The 13475-nt window shown below is 38.3% G+C and overlaps 1 protein-coding gene across 1 annotated transcript in view; it reads left to right on the top strand.

Moving 5' to 3' along the window:
* The window catches only part of LOC114527821 (cytoplasmic dynein 1 heavy chain 1-like), a 51976-nt gene that overhangs the window by 15166 nt on the left and 23335 nt on the right, over nt 1–13475 (top strand). The window contains 29 exon segments of the mRNA XM_028549520.1: nt 174–284; nt 556–675; nt 1071–1211; nt 1516–1738; nt 2018–2163; nt 2373–2483; nt 3023–3232; nt 3479–3625; nt 3992–4158; nt 4353–4526; nt 4660–4825; nt 4995–5180; nt 5459–5641; nt 5713–5995; nt 6363–6463; nt 6707–6857; nt 7328–7568; nt 8270–8453; nt 8622–8834; nt 9060–9212; nt 9663–9748; nt 9900–10056; nt 10437–10661; nt 11151–11276; nt 11278–11358; nt 11658–11825; nt 12076–12309; nt 12657–12831; nt 13191–13344. Coding sequence (XP_028405321.1) covers nt 174–284; nt 556–675; nt 1071–1211; nt 1516–1738; nt 2018–2163; nt 2373–2483; nt 3023–3232; nt 3479–3625; nt 3992–4158; nt 4353–4526; nt 4660–4825; nt 4995–5180; nt 5459–5641; nt 5713–5995; nt 6363–6463; nt 6707–6857; nt 7328–7568; nt 8270–8453; nt 8622–8834; nt 9060–9212; nt 9663–9748; nt 9900–10056; nt 10437–10661; nt 11151–11276; nt 11278–11358; nt 11658–11825; nt 12076–12309; nt 12657–12831; nt 13191–13344 — 4817 coding nt within the window.

Here is a 13475-nt window from a genome sequence, read left to right as displayed (position 1 = left end):
TGTACTGCATTGTAGTTCTTGCAACTGAGATATACACAACTGGTCCAAGTAGTCATTGTCAACACTTGGCAAAATGTTTCCTATAAAATTTTTGACGTTTTACTTTTAGAAATTCAAAAATGTTGTGTGATGAATTTATGTAGCTGATCATTCGCAATGAACGTTTTTTGTAGGTGCAATCCAAGGTAAACCTGAAATATGACAGCTGGCATAAAGAACTTCTTAGTAAGTTTGGATCGATGCTTGGCACTGATATGCAGGAGTTCTATGGAACCATAACAAAGGTAAACTTTCAGCGCAAGATAACTCTCCATAGTCCACCTGGCCATACAGCTATACTGTATACCGTACAGTGTCAGAGGGTTGCATTCAAAGCTTAGCGTGTTCTATTTTTGCGCATGTTTTTTGCAATCGATCCGATGTCGGTCAACATATTGTTCGTGTACATTCTTAACAAAATGGGAGGACATTTACTAAATGGTTATGCCTCTCTTTTTGGAAAATAGGAATCGTCTATACAAATGAACACATATTCACGTTCGTTTAAATTTGTAGTCTCGAACTGACCTGGAACAACACTCAGTCGAAGGATCGTCGACTTCTGATTCTGTTAGTTTTATCACCTTCGTTCAATCCTTGAAACGCAAGTTAAAGAACTGGGAGAAGGAAATGGAGGTAAGCGAAATTCTCTTGGAATGTTCTAACAGGGCGTGTGCGTTGGAACAAGGAAGATTTTTTACTCTTTTTTAATGAAATCCTTTATAATTAGTTCTAGTTATAATAATTTTTAATCATTATATTAGATGTTATATTTTCTTGACATGGACGTGTATTTTCATGTATCAGCTTTAAACAATTAAATTAAAACTCGAACAATTTATAGTACCTGTTGTACATATAGCTATGTAACAGTATGAAGCTCGAAATCAATTACTATTTTCACTTATTTTTTGAAATTTTGTTCAGGCACTTCGTATTTTTCAAATATTTTTTTACACAATATTCAACTGCACTGTTGATTTCTGTAGATGATCAATGCTTTCCTGATCAAACCTTTTGCCGTTTTATAGGTCTACAAAAACGGCCAATTAATCCTGGAAAGACAGAGATTCCAATTTCCTCCTCAATGGTTATACTACGACAATGTCGAGGGCGAATGGGGAGCATTTAATGATATCTTGAAACGAAAGGATATATCTATCCAGAAAGAGGTAAGCACATATGTGTGGTTTATATATAGTCCAATATGTATGATGCACGAGAGTAAAAAGTGGTTTGTCTTGTTCTATGCATTGGGAATTTTTTTTTGTATTTCATGATTTCAGGAAGAACCTTATTTATACTGTTAAACTTAATTAACAACATTGTTAAACTTAAACTTAATGTATATTTACCGTACAGTATATGTATATTTACAGTACAGTCTAGAGCATGTATGATATGTTGTGGAGTCGAATCCTGCGGTCTTTTTGTAACGTTTTTTAACGAATATTTTCAATCTTGCAATTGTATCAGGTTTCGATGTTACAAGTGAAGATCATAGCAGAAGATCAGGCAGTGGAAGAAAGAACATCAGAGTTCCTCAATGAATGGGACAAGAGCAAACCTGTCCAAGGCAGTACGCGGCCAGATGCTGCTCTCAAATCGCTTGCAATTTATGAAGGGAAACTTAGTCGACTCAAGGAAGACCGAAGTAATGTGGCTAAAGCCAAAGAGGCCTTGGAACTAATGGAACAAGGTATTTTGGATATTAATAAAGAGTTTCTCGTCTACCTGAATGGGTCATTTAGAATTTCAAGTTGCCAGTGTTCATGTTTGCGTTCAGAAACATTTTCCGGTCTTTGTATTAGAATGTCTACTACTGTACCATACATCTAGATGACCTACAGTGTATGATGTGCTTGTGTTCCAACTACGTTTAAAGAATATTACTGTACTTGTATGTTTGTCACCGTAACTGAGAAACCGTATGTATCGAAAAATAACTTTGTTTTGTGCTTTTGTGTTTCCTATGTAGGGATGACGATGATCAGCGATGATCGTGTTCAGATTGCTTTGGAAGAACTGCAAGATTTGAAAGGAGTTTGGAATGAACTATTGAAGATTTGGGAGAAGATTGATGAGATGAAGGAACAGCCTTGGTTATCTGTACAACCTCGCAAGGTTTGTCATGATTTCTCAAAAGTGTTGTAGATGGAGTTGCCACTGAGCGTGAAATATGCCTGCAATCATTCATCAATGGCTTAGACGTTGGAACGATGTTATATGCTACTATGGCGTTTTAAATAAGGATTTTTGCTCCTGCACCAAACGAATCTTTCTTGGGCTGTTTATTTGACAATGCTAATAATTGCTGTACCGTATCTCTTTAGTTGCGAGGTTCTCTCGATGGACTATTGAATCAACTGAAAAACTTCCCAGCTCGTCTCAAGCAGTATTCATCCTATGAACACGTGCAAAAACTACTCAAGGGCTATATGAAGGTACTGTAAGACCTGCATATGTACTGTGTAGTATTTGGTTGTGCACTATATGCGAATTACCGAATCCTCGATAATTTGGGCATACATACAGATATCAGCCCATTTTCTTAGAAATTACGATACGACTTGATTTGAACATCACTGCTTCTTTACTGCTTCATTACTGCTAACCCATGTATGTACAAAATATTATTTCCCAGCCCTGACCGCACACAGTGTCATGTACAGTGTCATATACAGTGTCATATTTTAGTAGTTTGATAACTCTGAAGGTAGTATTACTGGTATTTATGTATAGTTACTAGTAATTAATAGTATTATTGCTGTAGTATTTTTTTAACTTTGGCAATCATTGCAAATAATATGCATGAGGTCTAAATGCAGTGTACCTCATGACCTGGTGAAGTATTTTGTGATTTAGTTCTCAATTGTTATCCATTCAGAGTTGGATTTGAAACGTAAATATATTTACTGTGAATATATGCATCATTATAACGAATTTGTTGGGTCTAAAACTGTGTATATGTTTTGCCTTTTAGGTCAATGTTCACATAGTCGAGCTGAAATCTGAGGCATTGAAAGAACGTCACTGGAAACAGTTAATGAAACAACTGCGTGTAAAATGGGTCCTCAATGATCTCACTCTTGGGGCAGTGTGGGATGTTGACCTACTGAAAAACGAGCCTATCGTGAGAGATGTGATTTTAATTGCCCAAGGTGAAATGGCTTTGGAGGAATTCCTTAAACAGGTTTGCCGAAGTTCAGAATATTATTGAAATATTTTGCAGTTAACTTTATTATGCATCCTTTTCATGATAATTTTTTTATAATAAAACATAGCCAAGGATTCTTGTAAGAATAGATATTAGCAGTTTCTGAAGTATAATAAAAGTTGAAGTACAGTAGACCAGCTACAGTAGCTACCTTTTGCAAGTAGAGTTAATTGTGGTAAGAACCGAATATGCGTGTTTTTCATGTCCGCATTTGTTCATTAGGTTCGCGATGTATGGCATACATTCGAGCTGGAGCTAATCAATTATCAGAACAAATGTCGAGTTATACGAGGGTGGGATGATCTATTTACTAAAGTGAAGGAACATTTGAACAGCGTTACTGCCATGAAATTATCGCCATATTACAAGGTAATCCATTTTGAAGCAATTTGTTGTAAATATATTTCTAGTAGCTATAGTTACGTAAAAGTTGTATTGCAGTTCGCAGCGTTGTTGGTTTTAAAGCTTCTGCATTTTTTATTAGGGCCTATAAAACAAAATACAAACTTACCAGATAAGCATCTTAGAATGAGAAAACTGTGAAATTTGTTTGTGGAATTCTTCAAATTTCAACAACATACTGTAGCCATACATTCCTAAGAGTTTGTTCTTGTCCTAAACAATATGAAACAAAGTTCAATATGAATTTCTGTCTAGCTTTATCTGGAGTGAAAATGGGTGACATTTATTGCTTCAAAATCCAGTGTTTGACAAACTTGGTCTTTTTTGCATCAGGTTTTCGAAGAAGACGCGCTTCAATGGGAGGAGAAATTGAACCGTATTCACGACACTTTTGACGTGTGGATTGATGTTCAACGTCGCTGGGTATATCTGGATGGTATATTCAGCGGAAGTGCTGATATCAAGACGCTGTTGCCTGTGGAAACACAAAGATTCCAAAGGTTTATATCGTTTGCAAGCCTTTTCATGATTGACTTTTTCCCAAATGATAGAACTTCATTGTCTGCATCGCGTTTTCTTTGTCGAATATGTACGAATTCGGAGACGTTCGAGAAATTGTTCGTCCCTCACTACTGACAATTCATGATTGATGATGAAAAATATATCCGCTAAAATACTTTTTTTCGCTTTTTAGTATCAGCACGGAGTTTCTGACTTTGATGAAGAAAGTATCAAAATCGCCGCTTGTCGTCGACGTTTTGAACATTCAAGGCGTTCAACGTCAGCTGGAGCGTCTCGCTGATCTGTTAGGAAAGATCCAGAAGGCTTTGGGAGAATATTTGGAACGGGAAAGAGCCTCATTTCCACGGTAACGTTTTTTAATGTGTCTTTTACTGGGGAATACTGATGAGTCGAAGGATTCGATTTATCAACTGCTTAAGGCTTTGATAAATCTGCTATATACCTGCTTCTTTTAAATATACTTGCTCATTTTTTTGCAGATTTTATTTCGTCGGTGACGAGGATTTGCTTGAGATTATTGGAAACAGCAAGAGCATTCCAAAACTTCAAAAACATTTCAAGAAAATGTTCGCCGGAGTCACTAGCATCATCCTGAACGAAGAAGAGCAAATCATTTCTGGAATTTCATCAAAGGAAGGCGAAGAGGTAATCCTCCTTTGACTCGATCATCTTAGTACGGCAGATTTTTTAAAGTGGGGGCGATCAGTAAACCCTCGTTGAAGACTATTCCTTATTTTGAATACGTTTCCTTATTTTGAATACGTTTCCTTATTTTGAATACGTTTCCTTATTTTGAATACAATTATTAATACAGGTAGTATTTAAGACCCCGGTGTCACTGACGAAGTATCCTAAGGTGAATGAATGGCTGACATGTGTTGAAAAAGAAATGAGAGTGACCTTGGCCAGTCTTTTGGCTGAAGCAATGCAGGACGTGAGTCAGTTCCAGTCGGTGGATATTGATTCTCAGAAATATCTGGAATGGGTAGACAAATACCAGGTATTTAATAATTATCGTTTCTGTTTTTCGTCTTACAGTACTGCTTCTACTTTTCTCCCTAATAATTACAAGATAGTGATTTTGCAGCTTTAAATTGAGTGTGCACTCTTAGCCAATATACATGTAGCACATATCGCATGGACAGAATCATCACTGTTTGCATCACCGGCTTGTTTCGATCATAGCCTGTTTTAGGCGTCCACCATTCCAGAAACTTCGGCAAACTTTGGTTTAGTTATGTGTTGCACTGTTGCTAAAATTATCTCTATAACTCCCAGGCTCAGCTGGTGGTACTTGCTTGTCAAGTATCGTGGTCCCAATACACCGAGGCAGCTCTCCAGAAAGGCAATGCCTCAAATATGCAACAAGTACTCACGATTGTTGAAGCGACATTGAACGTGCTTGCTGATTCTGTTCTTCACGAACAACCGGCTGTCAGGAGGCGAAAGCTGGAGCATTTGGTAAGCCGTTGAAAATCGCCCTTATGAATTTTCTTTTAGCGATTCCACTGAGCGAACTCGTTTATTTTTAGATAACAGAGCTTGTCCACCAACGTGACGTCACACGTAATCTTATCAACAACAAAACAACGGGAGAAAAGTCATTCGATTGGCTGAAGGAAATGAGATTTTACTTCGACCCAAATCAGAAGGATGTTCTGAAACAATTATCGATCCAAATGGCGAACGCGAAATTCAACTATGGTTTTGAATACTTGGGCGTGCAAGACAAGCTGGTTCAAACACCTTTGACTGATAGATGTTATCTAACCATGACTCAAGCTTTGGAGGGACGTCTTGGGGGATCACCGTTCGGTAAGGTGTACATACGTACCTCTAGAGCACACAACCTAAATTCATCTGTTACTGATATCCGAGGGCGAAGTTATGCTCACATAATACCATTATACAATGTAGTTGGCGTTTGTCTCTATACGCTCGTTTTGACGCATTTGATTGTCAACCATTATTCAAAAATATACGCCTTCTTCCTAACCCTGCCTCGTAAGGTTTACTCTCGACCTTGAGATGATGGCTCGTACACTTGCAAGAAGAGACTTAGCGGGCTTTCAACTAATTCAGCCAAATTTTTGGGACAGTTGCTTACCCGGGGTCAGGTTAATCTTTACGGCTAGGGTTAGGTAAGAGTTAGGGTCTCAATTCATTTTTTGTCCTCTCCTAGGTCCCGCTGGTACTGGCAAGACCGAGTCCGTCAAAGCTCTGGGACATCAACTGGGGCGGTTTGTGCTTGTATTCAATTGCGACGAGACCTTTGATTTCCAGGTAAAACATGAAAATGACCTAAGTCCCGTTGCACTTCGCTCAAATTTTTAATACGCACGGCTAAAATGCGGTATCCATGCATAGAAAACGGCATAGAAATATAAGCGGGCAAACAAAACAGTCGATTTAATGTACCAAACAGACCGAACAGACGAATATAAACAGTCGAATGTAAGGGAAAAAACGCAATTTGACCATTTTGTGTCGTATTCACAATGAATTGTATTTTTCATGGAATATTAGGCAATGGGGCGTATTTTTGTTGGTCTTTGTCAAGTTGGTGCCTGGGGTTGTTTTGATGAATTCAATCGTTTGGAAGAAAGGATGCTTTCAGCTGTCTCCCAGCAAATTCAAACGATCCAAGAAGCTCTGAAAGAACACAAGGACAGTGATGGTATGTTTAAAATACGACATGCTTACACGAGATTTCTAGTATAGTGCACTGGATTAGAGCCAGTGCTCATGTGAATGCAGAATACTTTGTGGCTCAGAAATATTCTTGCTAACTGGTAAAAATATTTCTACCTGTTTTTGGGTGGATACACCGTATTACTTTGTACACTTATACACGTTGCTACAAGTTGTAATTATATTGTATATACTCGAATGTTAAAGTCTGTTAAATTTGCCAGAGTGGGTGAACAAAATCTCTTGTTACAAGGCATTTATTGTTATTTCAATGTTACACATCAAAGTCTCGCAATTTGGGCTCTGAGTAGAATCCTGAGAGTGCTAATGTAGAATAAACTTGGGTTTTTTGGTGCAGCAATTGTTTCTTCTATTTAACCCCTAGGAAGACGGTATAGGGTCTTACTTGAATTCCTGATACATGTAGTTTTAAACTTTCGTTTCTCTTTTCTTCAGATTCCCATATATCGATTGAGCTTGTGAGCAAGCAGGTGAAAGTGAGCCGTGACATGGCGATCTTCGTGACAATGAACCCTGGTTATGCCGGACGATCCAACCTTCCTGATAACTTAAAGAAATTATTCCGCAGTCTTGCTATGACCAGTCCGGACCGACAGCTTATCGCTCAAGTCATGTTGTATTCACAAGGATTTAGGACGGCAGAGAAGCTGGCCAGCAAGATTGTACCATTCTTCAAGTTTGTTCAGATTATTGATGTAGTATATCTTCTTGTATGATATTACATACTGTACAGTACAGTACATGCACCGTTTGGACCGTGTGGAACTGAGCCCTTAGCCATCGTTTTGCTGGTAAAATGCTCCACAAACTGAGCAATTCGATCGGGCCTGAAATAATGTTTCACGAAAGGTTTTAGTTCTTTCAATACTAAATATGTTTTAAAGGCTCTGCATAGTTGTAAGATACCTACTTCCTGGTTTGGGTAAATTTCCCACTGGACTAGAGAATTTTCACGCAGAAACGGAAAATTATCCCCACCGAGTATAAATGGTTACAGTAAAGGCTAGTTTCCACTCTCCTTTGGATCGGAACGGACAGGAAAATTTCCTTTGTCGGTGAGTTCTCACGTGGGGTTTACACAAAGGAAACTTTTCTGTCCGGTCCGATCCAAAGGAGAATTTTCTTGAGTGGAAACCAGCCTTAAGTCCACATAGAACACATACACAGTCCCGGGTGCATTGTTTTCACGACCTTTTGTGGTCATTAGTCGAATTCATATTAGAAACGGGAAACTCGTCTGATGTGAAAGAGCGGTCATCCGAACTTTCCAGTCTATAATCAATTCATCTCTATTTGTATACAATTTTTCCGTTTAAGATTTGGCTCCCCGTTCTTGGTATGAATTCGGCTGTTGATATTTTTTTCCTTTCCTTACAGACTCTGCTTGGAGCAGCTTTCCAATCAGTCTCACTACGACTTTGGCCTTCGAGCGTTAAAAAGTGTACTTATCAGTGCTGGCAATGTCAAACGAGAGAGAATCTCCAAGATTAAGGAAGACCTTAAAGCGAAGGGTGAAGCTGTGGACGAAGCTGCGATATCTGAAGGATTGGATGAACAACAGGTACTGTAAGTCGATGGTATACAAATTCCGTGTTAATGCAAAATATGTCGCATTGCATGGGCTATATAGTCCTGACAGTTCATAGCTCGAAAAGAATGAAGACTTTAGATACACCGTATTTTTTTATTAAAAAGGAATTACCAATTTTTGTTTCTTGCCTTTATATAGATTTTAATACAAAGCGTTTTCGAGACTGTTGTCCCTAAGTTAGTTGCAGAGGATATTCCGTTGCTGAACAGTCTGTTGTCTGATGTTTTCCCTGGTGTTAAATATGTCGGAGCTGAAATGAGCGCGTTGAAAGAACAAATAAAAAATGTTTGCTCTGAAATGTATCTTACATATGGAACGGGTGAAGACGAAGGAAGTGCCTGGGTCGATAAGGTAAGCTATATGACAGTATCAAAGACGGAAAAACCTTGCACATGTAAAAACACCCGGCCGACACTTATCAGTTCAACTGAACTCGATGTTTCTCGGTTGTACATACGAAAATATGACTATCGCTGTTGAATATACATATTATGTATAGTAGGTGGGCTTTTTACAGTGCTGTCAGCAAAATATTACCACTTTGTGCTCCTCATGGCTATGTAATTGTCTTTTCAGATATTACAGTTGTATCAGATTTCGTTGATCCACCATGGTTTGATGATGGTTGGGCCCAGTGGAAGTGGGAAGAGTATGGCGTGGAGGGTTCTTCTCAAGGCGCTAGAAAGATTGGAAGGTGTTGAAGGCGTTGCGCATGTTATCGATCCTAAGGTGTGTGTGCTTTTATGTCAAGTCACTTCATGATGCATCAAGACAATAACAACCTATATGGCCATGCCATTCCGGTGAAAAGCCGACCTACCTAACGATAACTATGAAGAAGTTGTTCAATACAACGTTTGCTTGAAGTGGAATGCCTTTCAGGGGGATTATAAACATAACATGAAGCAAATTGAACATAAGATATCCACCCCAACCATATCATGTCGCGTCTTATATGTATATAAACAAGGGCAAACATGTTTGTACATCTTTATATAAATAGTTGTATACTAATAAATGGGTGCATATCGACCCAAGTTGCCTTTCCTGTCACTGCACCTGAGTAAAGTCTATAGTTTTCTCAGTGGTGGAACGATCAGTTCTTAGAGCAATTTGCACCTCAGTCATTATTAGAAATCAGCCAGCTATGATAAATAACTTTTCACAAAATTTGCCTAGGCTATGTCGAAAGATGAGCTTTATGGTACACTAGACCCAAATACACGTGAGTGGACAGATGGCTTGTTCACCCATTTACTGCGAAAGTAAGTATAATGATGATGTAAGTGATAGTTCATATAGAGCGTACCTCTTTATTTCTATTGTTCGAATTGCATTCGACGCGTTAAACATGCGACGTATAATCTAGGCCTTAGTTAAATAGCATTAAAAGTTTAATATTTTACATTCACTTAGAATCATTGACAATGTTCGTGGAGAACTTAATAAACGGCAGTGGATTATATTTGATGGAGATGTTGATCCAGAATGGGTTGAAAATCTTAACAGTGTACTTGATGACAATAAACTTTTGACTCTTCCAAACGGAGAAAGACTGGGTATCCCGCGAAACGTAAGACAACTTTATTATTGTAGCTATATGCTCGATTATTAAATGCTGCTGGTTTAACCATCTCAAGATGCACAGGTGCGCTCTTTTCCGAACTGGGTTCCACACCAAGTGGACCCATTTTCATTATAATACATGTAGGTCTGAGTATTTGAGTCAAAAAGATCAGGAGTTAATTACAATTCTACTCTTGAGATTTGACATTGACGTTTCTTTCACTAACATTTTACTAATTTACATTTCTTAACAGTATAGAATTAACATTGCAAGGTGCAAGACGAACTGCACAGTAAAACACTTTGTTTAGGGCGAATTGCTTTGCGTTATAAAGGTGTTTACGATTTAAGTTTGAATTTCTAATTCCTTGTTACTGTGAAATTTAGGTGCGCATAATGTTCGAAGTTCAAGACCTTCGCTACGCTACCTTAGCAACAGTCAGCCGATGTGGTATGGTGTGGTTCAGTGAGGATATATTATCAACTGAGATGATCTTTAGTAACTATTTGACGGAACTTAAAGCTAAGCCTATCGAAGAAATCGAAGAGGATGTTGGTCTTAGAAAACAAACCAAGAAGGGCGAAGAAAACGTTTTGTCTCCTACGATGCAGGTAACAGCAATGCAGCATCATTTTTGTAAAACAAGGAAATAAAGAAAAGACGTCGATGTTGTTAGTTGTATAAATAATTGGCTAGAGTTGTTACCGTTGTGTTGTCAGTTTGTGATGTATTTATATTAGAATTTGTATTTTGCAAAACTAAATGGTAAAATATACATCCACCCTTTCTCCCAGTCTACCCGCCAACATCATTTACCTTTTCTATCTATTTTACGATTTGTCCAACCATAATTTTTTCCTAATCTTTCAGTAGACTAAAACCGACTCATGTGGCCTACTTCGCACATATTCAATAATCTCATAAGATGAACGGCAATGAAATCATAGAGGTCTATGCAGACCATTTTAGGAGGGACATACTACTTTAAATTTCATTGCCATTCATCTTCATTTTTGCACATAGAAATATGTATTCTTTACAATTAAGTGTGAGATTTAGTCACCAGTTTAACTTTTTTCTATTTTTTCTCGAATACTCAGGTTCAAAACGATGCAGCAAATATTGTCGCTGAGCATTTCACGTCTGGCGGCCTAGTCATGAAATGTTTGGAGTATGCGATGGAACAAGAACACATTATGGATTTTACTCGGTTAAGAGCTTTGGGTCCCTTCTCTGTTCTCAATGTTCAAGCAAGCTGTACGAAATGTGATCACTTACAATCAACAGCATTCCGATTTTCCAATGGAGGTAAGGCATGCACGCTCTGTGTGTCATTTACGATTGAAGGGGTGCGAATGCGTATCCTAATCTGGATAAATAATTCTGTCAGCAAAGTTTCGAAACGTTCAGAATATTCATTGTTTAAGAGCTTAGACGTTGGTATGATTAATGTGAATTTCGTGTCATCGATACCTTGCTTTTATGCCTTCGGGCACTTAGTTGTTTATTGGGTGGACCCATCTTTCCCACGGATGGTAAATATCGGGGACAAAGTAAATTTGAAATAATTTCAAAGCTTTTTTTCTCATATCTGTCTTTCTTTTTAGCGTGATCAACTGGAAAAATACCTACCTCGCTATTTGATTTACAGTTTGTTGTGGTCGTTTTCTGGGGACTCTAAAATGAAGTATCGAGAGGAACTTGGTAAAATGATACAAAAAATCACATCCATTCCGTTACCGAATATGTCTGTCATGCGACTCATTGATTACGAGGTGATTACTTACGTTTCTCTGGTCCCCATTTTGTTTCTCCGAATGTAGTTTGCAAACCAATCTCAAAATAAATCTCAGGGCCTTCTGCTATGAGTAGTGAAATTTCGAAGCCAAAATTGCTGTAAAACCGTCTAAATCTTAAATATCTCATAGAAAATCATGCACAGTGGCTTTTGCCTACCGCTCGTGCATGGAAAATAGTTTGTTTTTTGTTATTGTATACTTCACGTTTGCTATAAACCGATTCCAGGTTACCATCCAAGGAGAGTGGGTGCCATGGCAATCCAAAGTTCCAAACATTGAGGTCGAGACGCACAAAGTCGCTGCTCCAGATGTTGTAATTCCGACAGTTGATACAGTACGACATGAAGTATTGCTCTACACGTGGCTTGCTGAACATAAACCGCTAGTGTTGTGTGGGCCACCGGGAAGCGGAAAGACAATGACGTTGTTCTGCTCATTGCGCTCTCTGCCTGATATGGAGGTTGGTTGAAGAGGCATGAAGTGCAGATTATTTCTTCATGTGTGAACAAAATCATATGGAATTAAATTATAGAAGGTTTACAGCATTGCAGTTCCTCTGTGCTAAATGTGCTGTGCAACTAAAGATTGTACTTTGTGATTAGCCACTCTTTTATATAGATTGCTATAACTTAATAATAATGTGTTATATAAACTAAAAAGCCAACACACTACCCACATATAAGACTTACCTTACCGTCTTCAATTATCAACCAAATTCTGGTTATGGCCACTGTATTTTCAATATCTGCTTTTGTACGTTATTGCATGTTTTTCTCAACAGAGCTTTGTTTCTTGTTTATTACGCAGGTTGTTGGATTGAATTTCTCCAGTGCGACTACCCCGGAGTTGTTACTCAAAACATTTGATCATTACTGTGAATACAGGAGGACGCCAAATGGAGTGGTTATGGCTCCTGTACAACTAGGAAAATGGCTCGTGTTATTCTGCGACGAAATTAATTTACCTGACATGGATAATTACGGTAAGTAAAAATCTTTAAACAACATTGAATTAATTTAAATGTAGATAGTAGGAAGATAGTAGGAAGTAATTGCACTAAATGAAGGCCCGGATTAACGGATCGAAAGCATCATTTTCAAGAATCATTGTGGTATGGCGTGGTGTACGTAGTGATATAATACAGGCGTGCCTGAAAATTGGAATTGGTAAAACTCACGAACTCCTTACACAGAAGGCAGCTTTGTTTGGCATCGTCTAACTTCTTGTTCAAAAGAATTGACCTCGGCCACTTAGAATAACTCATTCGCCTTTGCCGAGGATTAGCCGCAGAGATGGTGGAAATGCAACATGGTATATTAACGGTTTATATTTAATTTTTAGGTACTCAGAGAGTGATCTCGTTCTTACGTCAAATGGTGGAACACAACGGCTTCTATCGTTCAGTTGACCAGGCCTGGGTGAAGCTAGAGAGGATTCAGTTTGTAGGAGCGTGCAATCCTCCAACCGACCCCGGAAGAAAACCGCTCACTCACAGGTAACCACTTTTTGTTCTACTTGGCTAATAATTCAGCACTCGTGTGCTCAAGCTTAGGAAATCCTCGGGTACCTGCGCTATGTATGATACATTAATTTTTAATGGAGAGGTTCTGCTTTATAAAGTAGTTA

Source organism: Dendronephthya gigantea, unplaced genomic scaffold (genome assembly GCF_004324835.1).
Source record: "Dendronephthya gigantea isolate DGI-Jeju-01 unplaced genomic scaffold, DenGig_1.0 000047F, whole genome shotgun sequence".
Lineage (NCBI taxonomy): Eukaryota > Metazoa > Cnidaria > Anthozoa > Malacalcyonacea > Nephtheidae > Dendronephthya > Dendronephthya gigantea.
The sequence above is the reverse complement of the archived record's forward strand: the minus strand, read 5'-3'. Positions and strand labels throughout refer to the sequence as shown.